Source organism: Balaenoptera borealis (genome assembly GCF_965194805.1).
Source record: "Balaenoptera borealis genome assembly, chromosome: 3".
NCBI lineage: Eukaryota > Metazoa > Chordata > Mammalia > Artiodactyla > Balaenopteridae > Balaenoptera > Balaenoptera borealis.
In genome coordinates, this window is record NC_138866.1 from 144347960 (window position 1) to 144372766 (window position 24807).

General features: G+C 37.2%; 1 protein-coding gene and 1 long non-coding RNA gene across 2 annotated transcripts in view; one reads left to right on the forward strand and one right to left on the reverse strand.

Moving 5' to 3' along the window:
- The window catches only part of AGBL1 (AGBL carboxypeptidase 1), an 803597-nt gene that overhangs the window by 585904 nt on the left and 192886 nt on the right, over positions 1-24807 (forward strand). Inside the window, 1 exon segment of the mRNA XM_082388897.1 lies at positions 3892-4055. Coding sequence (XP_082245023.1) covers positions 3892-4055 — 164 coding nt within the window.
- LOC309627202 overlaps positions 1-24807 on the reverse strand; it is a 532216-nt gene that overhangs the window by 261936 nt on the left and 245473 nt on the right. The window lies entirely within an intron of this gene.

Here is a 24807-nt window from a genome sequence, read left to right on the forward strand (position 1 = left end):
ATATTATCATATCACATAGTCAATGTATTTTGATATGTGCCAGCTTTTATCATGAGTCAGCACTAAATATTACAAATCTGAATATATATATCTACCAATTTGCTGGGTGTAAGAGGCATTTTTATTTAGGTAATAAGATAGAATATTTTTCCATGTTTGTTTTTTAATTATTTTTCCTCTTTTGCTCACCAGTTATCAGTATTCATGCTTTATAAACTTATTTTTTGTGGATTCTGTGTATATCTTACCAATATGTAATTTTCTGCAATAACATAAATATTAAAATAAGTAATTTTCTGTAATAACACAAATATTCTTCCCATATTAATATTTAAAAATTAAGTGAGGATGAGGTTGGTAGGCAATTTTGGGTTCAAATGTACTTATGAATTTGACTTATTTTGGGGTAGTTTATCAAGGAAAGTTAATGTGTGTGTGTGTATATATATATATATATATAAAGAATTGTGCTAGTGAGTTTTGCTTACCAGTGTGATGAAAAGATAGGCACCTATACTTTCTGGCAGCATTGGTAACTGAATATTGATATGACAGACATTGTTGGCTCACCCAACGCTTGTTTCTAACACTCTTCTGTCTTACATGTCTTTATTAAAGAGGATGAACAAACTAAAATGTTCAGTTACCAGACCATTGTAAAGCTGGAGTTTGCTTTATTATAATACACAGTTCTGGCCAATAAAGTGTAAGCAAGAGTATGCTGTCACCTCCTCCCCCCCACTTTCTCTTTCTCCTTCCTTGAATGATGATGTGCTGGCTGGAGCTACAGCAGCCATCTTGTAGTCATGTTGAGAAAACCAGGAGAATGGCAGATAGAAGGAACTTCACTGAAATAATGCCACGAACTTCATACCCACCAAAACTTATGATACGCAAAAAATAAAGCTCTATTTATGTTTAAGCCACTATAGTCAGGCTTTCTGTCATTGGCTGTGAAAAGCAAATCCGAATTAACACAACTAAGCTGGGGGAGAGGAAAATTGGGTCTCTGTTTTATTAAGATGCACTTTTAAACTAACCCAAAGCCAGATTTATTTATAAATTTGCTGCTGTGAGTACATGGTAACTGACCAAAGTATATAACAGAATTTCTAAATTTTATCCACCTGTTTCCCCAAACATATCCAGGGAGTGAATGCATCTCCTGGAGCAAAAATAAAATAAGAATTTAAAAAATGCTCATGACATTTAACAATGGGAGAACATAATTTAAAGGCATTCCTCTATTCGTTATTCAGGGAAATGAAGTTTCACTTAACAAATACAATAAGTATCCAAGAGACACTCCATCCATGCCTTTCTATATCCACCCATTTATAACCATTACTTATCCATTTTTAATATATGGACGACATGCCATATGACAGGCTATGTATTCCATGCCAGGGATATAACAAAAACAGATACTGCTCAGTCCTTGCCTTTGAGGATTTCACTCCAGGCTGGGTGTGGGAGGTAAGAGGAGGCCGTTTGGATAAACAAATGTTTTTGATACTGTGTGAGAGTAAAAAGTATAGAGTACTCAAGTGAAATTCATAGTAGTGGGTGATATAGAATAAGTGTTACCCAAGACCCCACAGCCAATAAATGGTATAAGTTCCTTTATTCAAGGCCTTCTGGAATAGTCATTTTATAATACCAACCATTGGCTGAAATAAATGGACCAATATCGGAGATATGGACTATTTTTGCATTATGAAAATGCTATCATTTTGTCTGCTGTTGTACAGAAGTTGACTTGTATGAAGAAATTGCCCCTGACCTGGCAATATGGTGCATGCTATGAGATTTATTTCCCCCAGGACTCTTCCTTCTTTTGGCCTGTTGTCTGTTCAGCTGGATGCTGGGGTAACACATGTAAGAGGAGGCCTCCTCCTTCTGACTGAGGAGGAGGGTGTGACCAAGACAGCCCTTCCAGAATGAAGAAAAGCAGCCAGGAAAATGCGCAGAGGAAAAGTATCAGCCCTCAGAGCTGTGGCACATGGAAAGAGATTGAGATTTTTCTCTCTCTGTAAAAAAGTGATCTTTTCCATTGACCTAAGGAAAATAACTTGTTGAACACGTCTTTCCCCTCCCACTGCCATTGTTTATGGAACAACAGACTTCCCTTAACTCTGAAGTAATGTTTCCTTTCTGCAGGAAAACAGGTGTCCAAACATGCAGCAAATCACATTTTTAAACAGCTAAAACAAGCTGGGACAAAGTGAGAGAGTGGCATGGACAGATATACACTACCAAATGTAAAATAGATAGCTAGTGGGAAGCAGCCGCATAGCACAAGGAGATCAGCTCGGTGCTTTGTGACCACCTAGAGGGGTGGGATAGGGAGGGTGGGAGGGAGACGCAAGAGGGAGGAGATATGGGGATATATGTATATGTATAGCTGATTCACTTTGTTATAAAGCAGAAACTAACACACCATTTTAAAGCAATTATACTCTAATAAAGATGTTAAAAAAACAAAAAATAAATTTAAAAAATAAAATAAAATAAACTTGAGTACTTTACACATTTCTTTATCCTTTTACCTAGAAATTCTTTTGTGACGCTTACAATTTCCGAGCTTGGAATTTTTTTTGCCTTGGGATACTTTTGGCCAATCTTCTGAAATTTTTACTATCGCATCCCTGTCTTCTTGATCACTATTCTTTGGATGGAAAATCTATTTTTTAAAATATAATATTCAACAATTGATTCTTTTTCATTTAAGTCAAATGTACTTTATAAACATGAAGACCTCAGGACCACATTGCATTCTGTCATATTAAATATCTTTATAGGATGAAGGAAAGAAAAATTGAGCTATTACTGATCAATATTGGGGGACTTTGAAATATTCCTATCATGACTTGTCTAAGTATATGGAGGGAAGAATTATAATCCCTTTTATGAATGAGAAAATCAAGGCGAATGTTCATATATCTAAGATCACACAGTCAGAAAATAGTAAAATCAGGATTCAAATCCAATTTTTATCTAACTTCAAAAACCATGCACTTTCTACCTCACCATGTAATAGAGTTCCTCCTAGCCTACATAAAGCACTTTGTTGAGTAGTCAAGTCAGAAGTGATTTATGAGGCTCTATTATGTACTAGCTGGGGGGACATGGATAAAGTATCAGTTCTATGGGTCTAAATCCCCTTCTCTGTGGAATGGATACAGTAACAGTATCTACCTCATAGGACTTTGTTAAGGATTCACTGAGTTAATGCATGTAAAAGGGCTCGGAACAGTATTGGACATAGTAAATACTCAATAAAGTTGTTTGTTCATTGTTATTATTATCTGTTAACTTCGTGAATAATAGCATAGCATGAATGTCATGGCTTTGCTTTCATGTGTTATCTTAGTACAGCTGAATAGGTGTTTCTAAATAAATGGTGAATGAGTTTTTTGGGTTTTTTTTTAAGTTTTTAGTGTTTGTAGTGAGAGATCTCCCTCATTCTTCTCCATTGGTTGGCAAATTTATGGGAGAAAAAGGGTATCTCTTAGTAATATCGTTTACAAACTTTTGTTTCAGCTGTGAAACCCTTTTGTAAAATACAGATAGAAGCACTGCTGCTTTATCTAAAGTGGGGGGAAGTGACTCCTGGATCTCCACGCACACCTCCTACCCTCTAGTACCCCTACCCGGTCATTGCCGTCTTGGGAGTACTTCTGGGAAATCCTGAAGGTTGATGTAATGCAGACTGAGAACCACTAAGCCACAAATCCCACAACAAAACACATTGGGCAGTGACTGATAAATACTATTAATTCTTAATTTCTGTGATAAGCCTATGTCCAGGTGTCCTTCCTCTTAATCTCAGATTGTCTTCACTCGGTTTCCATCCTATACTCACTGTTGAGTGCTTTGTTTAACTGACAGGGTCTACAGTTTGGTACCAGTGAACTGGAGGAGATGGGGTCTATGTTCTGCTTGGGCCTCCTCATCTTGGAACTCAAATCTGTAAGCTGCAGCCGTCAGCTCCTGACCTGTGCAGCAGCTCTACTGAATGCTGAGGAGGAGTCTCTGGACCACCACCTCCAGCGGTAAGTTGCTCACTATTTGAACCTTTGTGTTTCCATTGGAGAACACCTGGGAAATGAAAGTCACGCGGACCTATGGGTCTTTGACAAAGAGAAAATATGGAGAAGCTGCCAGATCAAGGTAGGGTAGTACTGCTCCACGGGAACCAGACTCGGGGCATCCTTACTTCCTGCTGAAGACAAGGAAGTGTTGCTTATTTGTACATAAATGCACATATAAAGCTACATACATTTATAAATATGTATTTTTATTAAGTTTTGCTCATGGCAAAGAAGATGCAGCTTAGCGACACATGTGCACATTTACTTATGCTTGTGTTTGCCAGATATGTGTTTATATGTATACTGATGTCACTTTGGAGTCATTTGTCAGCTAAAAACTGGCAATCTCACTGCGAATATCCAGGCACTTGGCGACAAGAAATGTTTTAATCTTCCCATTCTTTTTTTTTTTTTTTTAAAGACACCAATTGTACTTGAACATTTGTTATTATTATTTTTTTATTATTATTTATTTATTTATTTTTGGCTGTGTTCGGTCTTCGTTTCTGTGCGAGGGCTTTCTCTAGTTGTGGCAAGCGGGGGCCACTCTTCATCGCGGTGCGCGGGCCTCTCACTATCGCGGCCTCTCTTGTTGCAGAGCACAGGCTCCAGACGCGCAGGCTCAGTAGTTGTGGCTCACGGGCCTAGTCGTTCCGCGGCATGTGGGATCCTCCCAGACCAGGGCTCGAACCCGTGTCCCCTGCATTGGCAGGCAGATTCTCAACCACTGCGCCACCAGGGAAGCCCCCTAATCTTCCCATTCTTACAAAGCCATGTTCTGTCTCAGAATACATGATGGTGATGAATACACTGGCCCAGAGAAACTGACTCACAGCCATGGCAGGGAAAGGCTGGATCTCTGAGAGCAGTGAGGATCTCTAAAGAGTCAGCAGAGGGAGAACTGTTATCTGCAGAAGCCCTTTTGATGCCCTGTACCGTAGACAAGTTGTATTCGGGGGCAAGAAGGGAAGATATAAAGGCCGTGGGAGAGAAGAGAGTATCAGGAAACGTCAGAGGAGTCAAAGAACACTAAGTCATTGCCCACATTTTGAGCAAAGCCATGGAGCGGGGGATTGAGCTGTTGGGTGAGGAAGTGCCTGCCGGTAGATGAGGAAACATATTGCCATGCACTTCATGTCCCAAGGCAGAGAGAAAACCGCTAATACTGGGGCCTCCTGTTTCTAGCTCATTTTCGTTAATTTTCCTCCTGCCGCTGTTAGGCTGCCGTTGCAGTGTGACTTCTCACCAAATGGCCAATCAAGCCCAGAAAGATCTAGCAGTGTAAATTAATACTGCTTTGGAAGGCACTGGTTTCTCTGAGACTTAATTTCCTAAGTGCAATATTTAACTTGCTTATCACACGATGCTATAGATCATAGACTCTGGAGACTTAAGACTTCTTCCCTCCCTAGAGTCACTGTGCCAATTTCATTTTGACATCACAGCCACTTCCGTCTGCCCCTGCTCCTTCAACACCCTTCAGAGCCCGAAGGCTTGGTGAGCTTGGCATCGTGGCTGATGTCTCAGCTTCTCCCTCTGACAGCAAAGCGCTTCCATCTGCCGGGATATATATTTCAACTTGTCTTTTCATCTTTGCCTTTGCTAAGCTATCCTGGGTGCAGGCATGCCTGCGTTTTCTCTCTTTCCATCTTCCCCCCACCCCCTCTCCTCTGCTGCTCATTGAGGGAAGACTGAGCAGACCTGGCATTGCTTGCTTTCCCTGAATTGATTGTGCCCGTCTGTTTGATCCAATGCAGTGAGGATTAGTTGCCTGTAAACTGGAACAAGAAGAAATCTATCAAAGAAGTGCCTTTTCTAATTCAAGTCTAAAGAGTTTGGTGTCAGGCTCCAAATGCAGTGGCCGCTGTGTGGGTTATCATAAGAACATAGTATTACCTGCCCTCCATGCCATCCCACACAACTGACTAGGAATTTTTCAGTTACAACCAGTCCAGGGATACTGAAGGTTGACGTCTTCCCATGACCTCTGACCCTTCTTAGGCTGGTACGGCTTCTTAAGGGCAGGATACCTACAAAGGGTGTGATTAATCTGTGTGTTTTGAAAAGATTTCAATTAAATTTGAGAGGCGTGGAGCTTGGTGGAGAGCAGCAGGGTGAAAACTGCTTATTTCACCCAAACGTTTGTATCATAATATATTTTTCTACTCATGGAGGCAGGTAATCCAAACAAATCATGGTTCCTGCCCAAAGGACCTGAGAACTACATGGTTGAGAGGGAAATTACACTGAAAATGTCTTGACCCAGAAAATATTCCTGCCAGTAAGTGTATAATCATTAAAGGCTGGCAGAGGGAAACTTAATAAAATAATATTTATTGGTTTGAAACCAGCAGCAAGCTGTTTGAGTACCTTTGATTCGTTTCTGATGAATAGAACTAAATCATGAGATATAATAATCAGCAGAGTGAATCCTAAGAATTGTGTTAGCAACAGGGGTACTTACTATAATACAAAGGGTGTAACTAATGTTTGTCAGTACAACTCTCCATATGCTTTAGAGGGGAGACCTCTGCTACCCTCCCCCCGACTCCTGCCTCTTTTCCTTGGGCGTGTGGCCTTTATTTGACATAACAGGGTTCTATACTTCAGGAAAATTCTTCTTTTCTTGCAGAGAGGGGAATACTAGAGAAAAAAGGGGGGCTCTGACCTGAAAGTCTGCCTTAAAGAAATGCGAGCACATTTTATTTTGAGGGTCCCTCCGACAACATTAACCCCTGGGAGTGATCTATTGGGAAGATAAAGGCTGGCTGTACGCCGTGGACATCATGTTTTTTGACAATAGGTTTTATGCCTCACTTACCACAAAAACAATTAGAGGGTAGTCAGCATCCACAGAGCAACTCATCGTTTTCCATGAGCAGAGAAAGGGCAGAATGGTGGTTGTTTGCCCAGTGGCTGAAGCTGAAAATGAAGTACATGCACTCTTTGTTTTGGTTTTTCTTCTATAGCTCTCTCCTTCCCAGTTGCTCATTTAAGAAATGTCTGCAGACTCATTGAGGCATCTTTAGATCTTCTTGCCGTTCCTCTTTCTTCCTCCTTCCTCTCAGTCTCATCCCTGGAAATAATTGTGTGTGCACTGCAGGAATGTTAAGCTGCTTCTTCAGGAGGGGCCGTTTATCCATTGCGACAGGTCTTTTGCAAAGTCATTTAACAGTTTTGCCAAGTCAGCCACCTTTCATGTCGATTTGTATCCCTCCAGTGCCTTTCCGCTTTTCAGCTCAGCTCCCCTCTCTCCATTTGTCCTTCCATTAATAACAGCAGAAAGCTCAGAGTTTCCGACCTGAGCCTTAGCCATAGCTTAATATCTCGCCTATTCTCCCAAATTACAGTCCCATTGCCTTAACCGGGGCTCCCCTTAGCATCAAGATAAATTAGTTTAATCCTCTCTTTAGTTTGATGAAACAACACGGAAAAAATAAAAATCTTTCATAGACTGTAGAAAACCTAATTAGACTTTTTAATAATTAAAGACACTTGATTTTCATTTAAAACATATACATTTTTGTCTTTCTGAATAAGAAAATATAATTTGGAAATCAAACAACAAAAACACACCCCTACTCCTGTCTTCAATCACACACCATCCATCTACCTGTGGATAACCATTGTCAACATTTTGGTGAAATTAGATTACTTTTTCACCTTTGAATAAATAGATTAAAAAACTCTCAACAACCATGTATAGGAGTTCCTTTCCTTGAAACTTTATAAATACTTTTTTCAAAATAGACTTTACTTTTTAGAGAAGCTTTAGCTCTCGACAAGATTGAGAGGAAGGTAGAGATTTTCCATATACACCCTGCTCCCACACATGCATAGCCTTCCCCATTATTAATATCCTCTGCTAGACTGGTAGATTTGTGACAACTGATGGACTGACATTGACACATCATTCTTACCCGAAGTCCAGAGTTTACATTAGGTTTCACTCATGTTGTTATACATTTAATGGGTTTGGACAAATGTAAAATGATGTGTATCCATCATTATAGTCTCATACAGAGTAGTTCCACTGCCCTAAAAATCCTCTACACTCCCTTTATTCATCACTTCCTCTCTGCTAACCTCTGTTAACCACTGACCCTTTTACTACCTCCATAGTTTTGCCTTTTCCAAAATGTCCTATGGTTGGAATCATACAGTATGTAGCCTTTACAGATCGGCTGTTTCTCTCTTAGAAATATATGTTTAAGTTTCTTCCATGTCTTTTCATAGCTTGATAGCTCATTTCTTTTTATCACTGAATAATAGTCCATTGTCTGGATGTATCACAGTTTATTTATCCATCCACTTACTGAAGGACAAATTGGTTGCTTCCAAGTTTGGGCGATTATGAATAAAGCTGTTATAAACCTATGTGTGCAGGTTTTTGTGTGGACATAAATGTTTAACTCCTTTGGGTAAATACCAAGAGCATGATCACTGGATTGTACGGTAAGAGTATGTTTAGTTTTGCAAGAAACTGTCAAACCGTCTTCTACAGTGGCTGTACCATTTTGCATTCCCACCAGCAATGAACGAGAGTCCGTGTTGCTCTGTATCCTTGTCAGCATTTGGTGTTGTCAGTGTTCTGGATTTTGGCCATTCTAATAGATGTGTAGTTGTATCTCGTTGTTTTAATCTGCATTTCCCTGATGACATAGAGTGTGGAGCATCTTTTCATATGCTTATTTGCCATCTGTATATCTTTTTTGAGTGAGGTGTCTATTAAGTTGTTGATCCATTTTTTAATCAGGTTGTTTCCTTATTTTGAATTTGAAGAGTTCTTTGCATATTTTGGATAACAGTCTTTTATCAGATGTGCTTTTTCAAATATTTTCTCCCAGTCTGTGGCTTGTCTTTTCATGCTCTTCATAGTACCTTTCACAGAGCAAAAATCTTTAGTTTTTATGAAGTCTACCTTAACAATTCTTTCTTTCATGGATTATGCCTTTGGTGTTGTATCTAAGAAAATAATTGCCAGAGGAACCTAGGGGCAGAACAGGAATAAAGATGCAGACATAGAGAATGGACTTGAGGACTCAGGGAGGGGGCAGGGTAAGCTGGGACGAAGTGGCATGGACATATATACACTACCAAATGTAAAATAGATAGCTAGTGGGAAGCAGCCACATAGCACAGGGAGATCAGCTTGGTGCTTTGTGACCACCTAGAGGGGTGGGATAGGGAGGGTGGGAGGGAGATGCAAGAAGGAGGAGATATGGGGATGTATGTATATGTATAGCTCATTCACTCGGTTATACAGCAGAAACTAACACACCTTTGAAAAGCAATTATACCCCAATAAAGATGTTTAAAAAAAAAAAGAAAATAATTGTCAAAACCAAGGTTGTCTATATTTTCTCCTACCTCATCTTCTAGATACAATGATTGTTTTTGCACTAAAATCTTTGCAATTTATAGGTGAAAATGGGGTGCTGTTTTAATTTACACTTTGACCTTTTCTGAAATGGATTACATGCTTCTATTTCATTAGTATTCTTTTTTAAAATAAATTTCCAAATAATATCTTTTGTTCTTTATTCTTTTAATAATCATTTTAAAATTTACATTTAAATTTAATTTCAATTTCTATATTAAAGATATTCTACTTCTGTTTGTCTTGGATATTTTGAATATTTTCCCATTAACCTTTCATGTTTTTTACATAGTTTATTGACTTTGGATGTATTTGTTTTTACATAGATATGTTTCTCAGTCTTCTTCTTTATTTCTTTTACCTTTGATAAAATTATCTGCCTCAATCTAATAACAAATAATTCACATGCACTGTAAGAAGGTGTTAATTCAACTGAAGTAGGTAAGTTTATAATGAGTATATTTACATATTGTAATTCCTCTACATTTTTTCACTATTGAATAAGTCTGTATTTCTAAATTGTTAACCATTTGCTATAGCAATTACTTAATAATCCATCCTTTAACACTGATTAATAATGTCAGCTTATTATATAGTATTTACATGTGCATGTATCTGGTATATATGTATATATATATTTTTTTGGTTTTATATTCTGTTCCATTAATCTATCTGCCAGGAACACATAGTTTTAATGTTGTAACTGTGTAATTTAAACCTATGATGTTGCAAGCACCACCTCATTAGTATTGTTTAACACACATATACATTTACATATACTTATATTTGCCACTTAATGTATTTATATGTGTATTTGTTTAAAAACGTGCTTTGCTATTTTCCTTTTTAAATTTTCGCCAATAAACTCTATAATGAGTTGTTACCTGCCCAAAGTGAAAGCACTGGGATTTTAACTCAAGTTGCATTAAAATTATAGGTTTTTTCATCTATTGACTATTTGCCTATATGACTTTTTCAAAACCTGATATTTTGTTCCACTTATTCAGATCTTCTTTGATGTTCACAAAGTATAGTGGGGGTTCTTTTGTAACCTTTTTTTTTTTTTCATGTACTTCCTTGATGTATTATCATGAGGTTTTAATCTTAATATTTAAAAATTTCTTGTTACTCAAAAAGCATCTTTTTCATCATATTTTTGTAAGTGGTTGTCTTAGTTATACAGGAACATTCTTGATTATTGATACGCTTATTAGTAACTTCACTGATCTCTGTAGTTATACCTAAAAGTGTTCCCCTACATTTTTCTGTTTTTCTAGATAAATCATAGTATCATTTATAAATTTTGACAATTAGCTTTGCTTACTTTTTTTTTTTTTTTTTTTCAGCAGGGAAATAGCATAGGCAGAGTTGTGTTTTATTTATTTATTTTTGGCTGTGTTGGGTCTTCATTTTCTATGCGAGGGCTTCCTCTAGTTGCGGCAAGCGGGGGGCCCCTCTTCATCGCGGTGCGCGGGCCTCTCACTGTCGTGGCCTCTCTTGTTGCAGAGCACAGGCTCCAGACGTGCGGGCTCAGTAGCTGTGGCTCACGGGCCTAGTTGCTCCGCGGTATGTGGGATCTTCCCAGACCACGGCTCGAACCCATGTCCCCTGTATTGGCAGGCAGACTCTCAACCACTGCGCCACCAGGGAAGCCCTTTGCTTACTTTTTATTCTTATCTATAACCTGCTCAGTTTTGAGAACTTAGTTTAAAGATGATGATGATGATTTTATGGGCAACTTCATTGTGAATCTCACTTCAAAATGAGAATGACTCTAAGTATTTAAGAATTAAGTAAAATGTCTGTTGGTTTGGTATTCATGTTCAATGTCTTCTTTATTAATTATTCTTTTTTCTTAGCTTAGTAACTAAAAAATCAGGATTGGATGATGAATTGTTTTGGTATCTAGGAAAATGATTATTACTTTAAACTAATAGTCTTAAATTATGTTAATAGGTTTTATAATATTCATCCATCCTTGAAAATCAGAGGAAAATGTATTTGGCTATGATCTAAAATATTATTTTATTATAGATATTGATGGTACTTACTGTGAATATAGGAGCTTTTTTCCTATGTTTGTGAGTGAGTGAAGTGTGTACTTGGTCTGTATTGTTCAATCATCCACAACACTTTACATTTCCTAGGATTTTTCCTGGAACATATACATTTTGAAATACACATGTTGCCGATCCAACCATCTCTGTCTCATTTATTTTAAGCAAAAATATTGTTTTCCACTTCTTATTTTCTCACATAAGACGTATCTGTGGCATTTGGATTGTCTAATAGTCATATTCAGATCATTTTAAAGTTCAGTTTTATGTTCAATTACTTGCATTGCTCATCTCTATCCACTCTGTGCAATCACGTCCTCATTCTTATTTTTACGTTGATTCATCTCACATTTTTGTTAGAGAACACCTTAATTTTTTTTTTTTTTTTTGGTAAAGTAAATCAATGGTGTACTTTTGGTATATTAGTATACATGTGGATATCTTCCTCTTTCCTTTACATCGGAGTTCCACTTTGCCTACCTAGAGATTTCATTAAAACAATATAGGCTTGGTTCAATTTTCTCTGATATTTAAGCCAGTAGTAATCAGCCTAACTTTTCTTTCTTTGTATGTACCTTGTTTATTTCTGCCTTAATAGTTTTTCCTTTTTCATTAGCACAAATATTCTTTTTCTACTACATCAAAATTATTTCTTTTCTTTTTTCTTTTTAGGTTTAGGTCCTTTTGATTCATTTTGAATTTGAATATCCCATCCTTTTCTGACATGTCTTTCAATCATACGACAGCAGTGTTTCCATTCTAACTCTTCATTCTCTTTCTCTGGAGTGTTTGATACCTGCTTTCCAGCCTCCGTGTCTGTCATGTCTTCTCTCATCACTTCTACCTTGTAACTCTTTTTTTCATATTTAAAAAAATTTTATCTTACAGTGCAGTATAGTTGATTAACAATGTTGTGTTAGTTTCCAAAAAAGTAATACAAATGAACTTACTTACAAAACAGAAACAGACTCACAGACTTAGAGAACTAATTTATGGTTACCAAGCAGGAATGATCAGGGGGAGGGATAGATTGGAAGTTTGGGATTGACATGTACACACTGCTATATTTAAAATAGATAACCAACAAGGACCTACTGTATAGCAGAGGGAAAGCTGCTCAATATTCTGTAGTACCTTGTAACTCTTAACACTAGATTCTGGAAGTGCGTCTAATGTTTGTCCTCATAGATTCAGTCTTCTGCAGCGTGGACTCTCCTCTTTGCTGATGTGTTTTATTTTCAGCCATTTTACATTTAGGTTTTATTGCACCTATTTCTTTATCTCTCATCAGTTTTTCTTTTATTCATGCTTGCCTGCAATATACTCAGCTCTCTTTCCATCTAGATCTGCTACCTTTTCATGTACTGTTTCATGGATGTCATTTTTCTTGAATTTTCCTGATACCTGAACAGGGGCTACCTAATGCTGGCTTCTGTTTCCTGTGCCTAATCATTTCCCAAAGAGCACCATTGCTCTGTGGGTTGAGTAAGGCATTCATCTCCTTATACACTGCAGAACGTTTCACCCTCTGGGTTGTTAAGATTCTTTCATCCTCCTCTTTCAACTTCTATTTCATCATTTTTTTGTTTATTCATCTTTGAATCATGAGAGCTCTATTAAGGCTTAAAATTGCTCAATAACCCAGGGTTTAGATGCTCTTTAAACCCATTTGTAGTCTAGCTGGATGCAGATAACTCCTCCTGTTTTAGTATGAAGTAACTTGATTTAGATGGTGCTTTTTCTTCAAGAATTCATGATATTTTGGCTTTGACCTGAAAGTATAGATCTGATTACACTGGGGAAGTTAAGGAGAAAGGAAGAGTTATATCTCTATCTCTGGAGACTCTCTGACTCCCTCAAGATGGTTGGTTAATATTTATTAAATGAATATGTGAATTACTTGAGATCTAATATTATCAATGAACTTGTGTTCAAAATAAGTTTATATTTTGGAATCCTGTAGGGGGAAATTAATGACAGTTATGATGATGATGGTGATGGTGATGACAGCAAATATTTATATCAGTGACATGCAATCTCCTAAGTATTAATTTACTTGTATAATCTCATTTAAGCCTCTAAATAACTTTATGCACTAGATATTATTATCTTCGTATTACAGATGAGTACATTGTGATTAAAAAAAAAAATGTGGCTTGCCTAAGATGACAGAATTGATAAGTTGTAGAGCTGAGATTTGAACCTATACAGTTTTGCTAAAGAATCAGTACTGTTAATCACTATGATACACTACCTCTTAATGGATAACAATAATAATAGCTAACACATAATAAGAATTTACTCTTTGTCATGTCCAGTGCTCTGTGTTTTGTATGCATACCTCATTTCTTGCTTTATCTTTCAAACCAGGGGTTGACAGACTTTTTCTGTAAAGGGACAGATAGAAAATATTTTAGTCTCTATGGGCCATATGGTCTCTTTTACAACTACTTAGCTCTGCTGTTGCAGCATGCAAGTAGCCATAGCCAATATGCAAATATATGGGCATGGGTACATTTCAGTAAAATTTTATTTACAAAAATAAAGAATGGACTGGGTTTGTCCCAGAGAGCCAAAGTTTGCCAACTCCTGCTTTAAACAATTCTTTGAGGTATGTACTATTATTATCTCCCTTATACAGATAAGGAAACTGGAGGTCAGAGAAGCTATATAACTTGTCTTTCACCCAGCTAATAAGAATCACATAGGAGTTGAACCAAGCAGTATGACTCTGTATCCTTGATGTTTAGTGACTACAAATACTAAGCTGGGTGGGGTTTTATATGACCAATGGATGACACTTTTTTCTTCTCTCATGAATTCTAAACCAAATAAGAAATAGAACACAGGCGTTAGATAGCTTGAATGGAACATACCTGACTTTTTACTGGTTATAAAGTATTATAGTGCATGGACCCACCAGAATTGAACTTCCTTACCTAGAACTGTAGGAGCAGAGCTGGCCTTGCTAAGCTTATCATGCAGAGGAGCAATGAGGGCATCTTGAGTTCAGGGAGAGAATGAACACAGGGGGCCACCAGCAGCTCATGCTCGCTCAGCATCTCCCCCTGAATCATCAACTTCATGACACTCTTCCTCCCTTAGGGAGAAGCAGGTGAGGGCAGGAAGTGGAGTACCGATGTCTGTGGGCTGAAATGAGACATATGGGAATGGGAAGAATTGTTCCCCAAAAGGTGCATTGTATCAAAACAAAAGATGGAAACTCAGTGTTTCAGATTGCAAATTACACTGTTTCCAACAATTCCAATTGTTGCTACATAGCAATTATGACAGTATTTCTTTTTGCTTGTCTTTGGTCACCCTAATTTTATTTAAATTAAAAAAAAATGAGCCCACAATATCTAATATTTGAGAATAGTCTTAGCTTCACTCCGTAGTTGCAGGCAAAGAAATGTCCAGTGGCTATGAGGAGGGAAATGTTGGAACGGAACTCAGCCTGGGGATCTTTTGAGACTATAAGTTATCACGTGTAGCTTTAAAACATTAAATGGCTCTCTAATGGATCAGGGAAAATGAATTGATTAGCCAGGAAGAAGTGCTAATCTTAGCGGGAAACAATAACAACAAAAAACCCTGGTCCATTAGCAAAGAAAGGCTAATTCAAATATTTTTGGTATGATTCTATGCTGATTCTTCTACAATAAGCAAATAAAAATAATGAAAACTCAGTGTTGGTGCATCTGTGAAGAAAGAAGTTTAATAATATCGTACTCTGTAAATTGGTTTACTTTCCTCTGGAGAAGAATTTGGCAACTTTTAAGAAGGTCCGTAAAAACCTCCCATTTAATTTTGTTTCCAGCTACAATATCCCTCAAGAAAATAAACTTATCAGAAAACAGTATTTACTACATAGATATTTATAGCAATGAGACTTATATCCCCAAATAAATTTAACCCAAATTCCTAGTAGTAAATAGAGAAAAAAGAAAGAACGTGGTTGATTAATTTTCTAGAATACCATGAAACCATGAAAATAATGAGTGCATCAATGCATATATGAGATGATAATAAGAGCAGACATTCATTAGAACCTTACCATGAACTCGATGCTATGCTAAGCATTTTATTAGTATTATTTTACTTTATCATGTAAATAATCTTGTGTGATAGATGCTATTATTAGAGTCCCCTTTTACAAAGAAATTGTTCTATAGAGGTTAAGAAGTCTGCCAAATGCCATGAATCTTATAGAAGAACTGCTAGCTTTTGAATTCACTTCTGTTTCATTACAAGGCTCAAGTTCGTCTCCTTTATGATGTTCAGACTTTCAAATAATAAATGGGAAAAAATCAGGATAATTAATACTCTACACATGCTGATTGTGACTTCAGCAACATGCAGAACCACTGACAGAGGTGAGGGCCATTAAATGGATAATCTAAAACTTATTTAATCATCTTAGTTTCTTTTTCTCTTCAGTCCCTAAAAGTATGTGTTGGGTGAATGTATGTCTGTATGTGTCTATGTGTAAGTTTTAAAATCTTAACGTCTTGTACATATTTTGGCCCAGAAATATCCCTTGATTGTTTTAATACTATTCAGGGAAGATTAATGTATATCATCATAGGTGGAATGTATGTCACCATGGGTTGAATGCATTGCAACTCATGGGGATAAGAATTCAAAAGAGAGAGGTGATACAGATTGCAGAGAGAAAGGAGTTAAAGTGAATGTTCTTCATATTGCATATTTGTTATTTGTAAAATATTCCCACCTAATAACAACCATGAATGTTAACCTAAAAGAGTACCTATTTTACAAATGATTCCACAGGAGCCCAGGAGTCTAAGTGACCACTAGGTGTGGTTAAGTGATTTACCCATTTCCAGTCAACACTGGGGATCTCATTCACTTCTGCCTCAGGCTCAACCAAATGAAAGGCTGGTCTCTTGCCTATGAATCTATAAATACCTGGAAACAAAATAGGCTACCAGGCCCTGGAAAAAAATTTCAATCAAGAAAACTCACTCTTCCCACTCTCTATTATCAACAGCAGCCTTTTGCAGCCTTGTCTTTTGTTGTTGTTAATTTTAAAAATGGAAGACAAAAATCTTTAAAGTTTTGCCAAACAGGAGAGGCTATCTTTATATAGGAAAGCTTCAAATTGCCTGGTATGGGTGGTCTAAGTTAATTCAATAGCTTTTCATTAATTTTTAGAGTAATACCTTTTTCTCTTTATTTCTTAATACTGGTTTTCTCTTTATTAAAAAACCCCATGAGCCCCTGTGGCTCTTACAAAGAACTAACCCGCTAGTATTATGGTTCAAACCATTTTACGTATAAGAGTTAGTCTACCAGATAGTATAGAGGAAAGCAAAACTATGGATGTGACAACAAAGGCAAAAAAAAAAAAAAAAAAAGGAAAGGAGGAAAGCTGTTTTACAAGAGAAGAAATCAAGGTCATAATATTCAAACTAGAGTAGCCTTATGAGGATAAAAAGAAACAGAAAGTTTACATTTTTGATTTGTAAGCTTCTGAATTTAGATGACTGTTGTAGAAGAGAAATGTACGGTGAGTTTCTGTGAACATTTCCATGTTTTGCCCTTTTTCTTTATTCTGGCCATTTGTCCAATTCCCCCCTCTTAGAAGGGAATCAAGTAAAGAAATCTAGACACATCCACTGCATCCAAGATGAAATAATCTATCATGGTTTTTGCTGTTCCACAATTTTCCATGAAGCCCTCACTTTGGTACCCAGCACAGTTTTTACCAAGGACAAGTGGCTTAGTTTCACTGAAGCTCAGTTCTGGTTCAGAATATTACTGCTGACAATTGGCTCTGTGACTATGGAGAGGTGGCTTAACTTGTTTACTCTCAGATTTTTTAGCTTTAAAATTAAAGATCTTTAAATTCCTTTCATCTTGAATAGCCTATGTTTATTCTCAAGGCTACAGCCATTGACATCCTCTCATTTCAACATGGGCGGTAAGGTTGCAACACTACATTCAAGATATAAAAGGCAAGGCAGTTGAATTATGCTAAGTGGCACAAAGCTCATATTTGGTTGAATGAAAATTAAATTTTATCTCCATGCCTACTGAGTAGATAATAAAGGGACAGAAGCTTAACAGTACTTAGGTAACAGAAAGGAGTTATCAATAAATGAGAAGAAAAGGAGGGTAAAATAAAGGGGTTTGTTCAGAAGTGGATGTAACAAATTTAGGGGCAATAACATGGTGAGGGACGATGTGTTTATGATGACTTGGTATTCATCATTTCATTATGTGGTTTTGAATCAGGGAGGCTGACTAGTTCCTTGTGTTTTGCCAGTGTGTGACTAAATACGATGAGAAGTAGAATGGTGACAGGTCATAGGGCTGGAAGTGTGATAAAGGTATGTGTGATAAAGGTATTTTGATGTGTGCTATCTTAAATCAAGCAAACCCTAGGAAATCTTTATTATTATTATTATTAGGAAATCTTTATTACTATTATTAATTGTTACCTTATAGATGAATAAATGGAGGCTTAGGATGCTAAATGTTTGATAAAACCCAAGCTACTACTACATGGCTGATCTGTGATTCAAACACAGATCACTGATTCCAAATTTCTTTTTTTTTTCCTGAAATGTACTGCAAATAATTCTTTAAAATTTTATTTATAAAGCAGTTTCCAACACAAAGGGGAAAGCTTAGACCATGAAAAATAATCTATATAAGTTGATGTTCTTAACCAAAGAGCTGGCTCCTGTACATTCAGTACGAAGATCACAACATCCTCCATGATAAGGAAACATACATGCAAATAAGTCTCAACATTCTAAACCTTTCACTCACTGAATGTTCAAGACCATGAAGGAACACCAGTCAATCTAACTTGGTTGTTTTTCTTGTTATTCATATAATTAATTACTTGGGAATAACCTAGGAAAAGTCAAAGGAACTTCTTCTTTGTATTCTAAGGAAAAGATGTAAAATTATCTTTTAGGTCTACTTAGTTATTGAAGGTTTGACTTAGAAAGGATGGATCTAACTTTTGGAAAGAGGGCCTGAAGAAGTTGAATTGACTCTGTCTCTTATCAGTGAAGCACTGAGGGCATAGAGATGATTTGCATTCCAGTCTGAGCTATAGTTTAACCACTCAGCCATTAATATTGTGGGAAAATAGACACTGGGGAATTGAGTATACTCATCAGAAAAGCAGGAGTTAAGGACACCACTGTTGATAGTAACCAATGTTTATTTATTGCTTAACAAATGCCAAACACTATTCTAAGTTTTTATTCATATAAGCTTTTTTTTTTTTTTAATTTAATTTTATTTATTTATTTTTTGGCTATGTTGGGTCTTTGTTGCTGCGCGCGGGCTTCCTCTAGTTGCGGCAAGGCGGGGATACTCTTCGTTGCGGTGCGTGGGCTTCTCATTGTGGTGGCTTCTCTTGTTGCGGAGCACGGGCTCTAGGCACACAGGCTTCAGTAGTTGTGGCACTCGGGCTCAGTAGCTGTGGCTCGCAGGCTCTAGAGCACAGGCTCAGTAGTCGTGGCTCACGGGCTTAGTTGCTCCGTGGCATGTGGGATCTTCCCGGACCAGGGCTCGAACCCATGTCCCCTGCATTGGTAGGCAGATTCTTAACCACTGCACCACCAGGGAAGCCACACATAAGCTTTTTAAATTCCCTCAAATAGTCCTAAGAGGTAAAAAAATATTTTGCCCCCATTTTAAAGAGATGAAACCGAGGTACAGGGAATTTAAATAACTTGCCTAAAGTTACTCGTAAGTGATGGAGCAGGAATTTGAACCCCGGAAGCCCTCTCCAGGACCAGCATGTTTAACCATGATACCAGTTTGAACAGCAGAGGTGGTTTTGTAAAATCATAAATCTCTTGTTTCTAACTGGATCATATGTGTGTCTATACTTGTTTACCTTGTCAGGAAAACAAGTTGCTCTTTATGAATTCCAGGTCATAATGTTGTGTAAAGGGAAGAAGAGGCTTATTAAACCATTGGAAAGACTGTGGGGGACAAAGGCAAGGACTCTGTGGCAGATTAACATTTAGTGCCAAAGTTAGTGGTTTTCAAGAGCCCACTCAGAAGCTGCTTTGAATCTCAAGATTTTCCAGGACACCCTCTCCATGCATCTCCATCTGCTGGAGTCCTCCTGAAGGAACTGCCCTCAACTACATCTGCGGTCTATAGGCACAAAGAAGGTGGCTGGCTGAGGCTTGCCTGAAGGCTGATGATGTCTGATGTCTCCCCATCCATCTACCACAAATGCTTGCCAGGGGATAACGGTCTCTCCCCTTCTGCCTCCAAATCTGATAAACAGATTGGCAGAATCTAACACAGAACCTTAAGAAGAACTAGAGAGAAATGATGGAATTATTATATCGCTAAATACTAAGTCATGTTTTTAATATAATCATGAGTGATTTTGAAAAATCATGGCAAGTAAACAAATCTCTGGCTCTAAAGCAGAGGTATGAGTGCCATCAGAATTAAGCAGAAGCTAAGTTGGTTTCGCTAGTTCCCATGGAGTAGAATGATGGTAATTCTTAAATCGGCACATTTTTGTTGAGTTCCCAATGTATACATGATTACAATAATTTTAATTTGTAACATTCATATTTTAGGTGTCTCTGTTTATGTTTATAACAACGCTATGAAGGCCCCCAGGTAGAAGAAACTGGAATGGTGAGAGGGTGAGAGATACGTGCACCCAGGCAGCCAGGTCTGCACGGTCACCTCTCGGGATCTGTGCAGATGTTCCAGGCAGAGTTCTTGTATATCCAACGGCGTAACTGTTACTAACTCCATCAGCAACACAAAGTCTGTGTCTTCCCTAAGACCCCAGTTTTTGTTATCAGCGGTAATAAACATAGGGTCAGGGACACTAAATTTCCTAAAGAGGTTGGAATTTATAAAACCGAAGGAGAAACAAAAACATACCTCGTTATATTTCAGGCAGGAATGCAGCTAAAGGGAAGGCACAGTGGGGAAACCTTTGATCCATGGCATGTTTTGTCTTCACTACGTGAAGAATGATATTCAGACTGAGAAGGAAGAAGAGGAGGAGGAGGAGAAGGAGGCAAAGGAAGAAGAGGAGGAGGAAAAGGAGAAGAGGAAGAGAGGGAGGAGGAGAAGGAAAATAGAATACAACCTGCCAAGAAGGAACAGATGTCAAACGTGGGAGAGGGACTTTTAAAAATATATGTATTAGTCTAAATGAATTCAGGGTTTCTGGATTGGCTGTATTAAAATGCAATTCTGAAATAATACCCATATGATATTATCTAATTCCTGTCCAAGATCTTTGAGGAGGCATGTTTGCAAACTGAAGTTGGAAAAATATCCTTTTACTCTCCAAAACCTAGAAAGAGAGATAGTCTCTCAAACTTAGGCAAATGAGTGTGATGTAGATATCAGGAAAGCACAGGATGAATTATTGAGGAAGGTTTATTAAGTATTTAGAAAATGAACTGGGCATGACTGGAAACTACTAAATATTCCCTGTAAAAGAAAATGCTCAAACAAACCTGATTTTATTATAGCTTAATTGAGGCATTATTGATGTACAATAAACTGCACATATTTAAAATATGTAATTTGATTGGTTTTGGCATTTATACATACAGTCATGATACCATTACCACAATAAAAATTACAACTATTCCCATCGTCCCCCCCCAAACATCTTTGAGTCCCTTTGTAATACATTTCTCACTGAGACAACCACTGATTTGCTTTCAGTCCCTAAATTTTTGTCTGTATTTTTAGAATTTTATGTAAATGAAATCATATAGTATGTACTCTTTTTCCCCCCTTTGGCATTTTCACTCAGCATAATTATCTTGAGATTTATCCATGTTCTAATCTGATTATATTTTATTTTTATGAGGTTAGTAGCTAGTAGATCAAATAAATGTAGAAGAAATTGTTTACCTGGACTTCAACCACACATTTCTGTTTCTCTAACAGTCTGAGACAGATCAATCCTAACTCAAAATTTTTTCACTGGTTGTTCCCTCAGACTGATATGCATTTCCTACAGATCATTGCATAGCTGGCTCCTTCTTGACATTCAAGTCTCAGCTTAAATGTCATAATCTCAGCTTAAATTTCACCATCTCAGCAACATTTGTCATGACCACCTTGCCTAGAGTAGCATTCCTAGTCACTACTACTCTGACACCTTTAATTTAATATCATCTGTCTTCCCCAGCTAGCATGTACAACCCATGAGAGAAGGAACTTTATCTGTCTTGTTCAAAGCTGTATTCCTAGCACCCAGAACAGTGCCTGATGCATAGGAGGTAATCAATAAATAAGTGAACAAATAAATCTTTGCCAAGCCTTTTATCTATGTTTATGGGAAATTATGGCGACCTATGGGCTGAATAATGGCATAATTCAATGCAATTGTTATTAGTTGAAGTAATATATTCTAATTATGCTGATTAATGGATATTTTTCAGTCTGAATTGGGATTTATATTCACAGCTTTGCCTTAAGTCCTGTCCTATTCCACAATTTTTACACATTAAAAAAATAAAGCACTTAGCTGTAACTATAGAAACAATGGTATTTCTTTCTGTATAATGTGAAGTTACAACACATAATAATGATGTAATTGATATTCTAAAATATATTTACAGATGGAAATGATAGATGGTGCTGAAAAGATGAAAGTAGATAAGGGTAAATTCTGCTGCCAGACAAGGACACACCCCCTTGGAAGAGTACACAGCTGTCTGTGTGGGGTTGTAATTGACAGTGAGCTTAATAAGGTTCAGTGTGCTAAAACTGCCAAAGTTCTAATGACAACTTAGTGGCTTTAATAGTTATAAAATACAGAATTGGAGAGGCATGAGTTTCCTTCTGCTCTGCTCTTGACAACACAAAACCTAGAGTATTATAATTTGTTCCTGAACCACAAAAATGGAAATGGTTTCAATGGATTGCATACATAATAGAAAGATGAGTAATGTAAAAATAGTACATATAATGAATAGTAGACGAAATGGGCAGTGTTTATTTCATCAGCTGTATATTTCCCTAATGAAAAAAAAATTAAGGCTAGTCTTGGTCTGACATCAACAGTGAACTAATATCTATTAATATCTGATACTACCTGGTTTGCTCAGTCAGAGATGCCCACAGATGGAGTGACTTCAGGCTCTTACAGCACTTGAAAAAGGCTTTGTAGGTCAGATTTAAGATTGTGAATTGTTACTTGGATGATAGCATATTTAGAATCTGTACTAACTCTGACTTATAAAGTAAACTGTATCACAATATTAATAAAGAAAGCTGTTCATTTTCATTTAGTTTATTTGGTATGAGATGTAGTCCATTCACTTTTTAAAAATAGATGAAACCACGAATTCTTCCCTTAATTCCTTATTGATATGAATAATCTACTGCAGAGGTAAGTTTGAGGAGTGGCTGCTTGACACTCTTGTTTGAAATTTTATCTTGCACTATTAGGGGACAAAAAAGTGTTTGTTTTGTTTTTGCATTTTACTTAAACCAGAGAATAGCAGTTTTTAATAGGGTGTAGGGGGGGATATTGAAAGCTTTGGTTTCTAGGTCTTAGTCACCACATGAAATCATTTTATATTCCTCAGTTTCCATTCAATTGGATGGTTTTGTGTAGATGCTTGCTGAGATGGTACTGTCCAACGGTGTGGGTGCTGAATTGTAGGGCTCTCGAGGGGAAATTTTCTCAGCAGTCTCATTAGTAAAATGAAACTGCAGGCAAAAAGATAAGCTTGCCCAATTTATTTACTTAGGCATTCTATTTTTCAAAATTGTATTATTACCCAGGGAAAAGCATTAGCTATTGCTGTATCTTTCTTTTATGTAGACATTTATTTCAAATTGTAAGGAGTACAAAACATAGTAATCCATATTAAGTTGCAGGTTGCATTTTTCCTGGACAATTTTCTCTATTAACAAGAAGTGGAGACAAAGGAAGAACAAAGACATATTTATTACGTGATGTGGAAACAAAACTGTTTCTAAGTGATACTGTTGCGTGGTGTATTCCTAGAGGTACTGACAGCTCCTTATAAGGTGAATGAACATTTCAGCTGAACTTTGCAAGCAACACACAAGGCTAATTACAAAATATTTTTCTGTCTCTCAGCAAACTGCAGGGGGCAAGAGTGAGCTTGTGTAAGCACTAAGAACCTAGATTTCCCTGGGTGCTGTCTTCTCACATGTGTTTTTAAATCTTCCAACTTGTGATTATTATTTTTCAGAACTGAATTAGTGAATCATTTTACATAGTACCATTATGTAAAATAAAATGATACTTTGTTTCTCTGCATTCACCAATTACTGGGTGGAGAAAATTGGACTCCTAAAAGACACATGTGTATATAGTTTGCCAGATTACAGGAAAGCCTTGTAAAATGCTCCCAGATGTTTGATGTAAGAGAGAGAAAATGCCAGGAACAAGGAGCAAATTGAGGTGGGTTTCAGATATTATACAATCTATTGAAGTAAAAGCTAAGAAAATAAATAAGATCATTGACATGAAATCCCTCTGGAAGGTCAATAATCATAGAGTTTAACTATATTAAACCCATTTTCTCCTTTCCTTTCTCCCCTTTTGCCTGATACTATTGTAGGAAATATTAAGGAATATTATTGTTAATCCTTAATAAATAGTACATTAAGCATGAATTACCTTATCTTTTCAGCACAAGGGCCACAGGGCTGCAAATGAACAAAATCTGGACTGTTTTATTTTTCAGGGACCCGACCCCCATATCCAATCATCAAGACTGCCTTTCATTTAAGGGTTGGTTAGGTGGTTCCTGATAAGAATTTTGCTGTGAAAGAGTTGAAGCATCGTAACTAGAGTCTCCTTTCAACCTCAAAGAGCAAATGGAGAGCCAGATGAAGTAAGGATTGTAAAACTGGCCTTCGAATGTCAGGATTGTTCTTGAATCAGTCTATGTTCTAGCAGCAAACAGCTGGAAGATGGCAAAGGGGTAATTGAGAAGAGATCAATGAAGGGACTGTTTTTGAAGGCAAGATTAAGGGAACCATTAAAGGATGGTGAAGCACTCTGGAAAGGGCAATAGTGGGAAGGTATTATCACCTTAGTGAGGTAGAGGGGTAGAACCAAGGAAGAGTTGCCCTAGCCTGTGAGAGATGTATCTGCACGGTAAGGAGTGTCCGACAGGGAAGAATATTGCAGCCACTGCCAAACAATGTTTTCATAGGGAGGGACATGAAGGAATAAATGCCATACCTTTTTCTCTTACTAACTCCTGATCTCCTGAATATGCCACAGTTTGTCCAA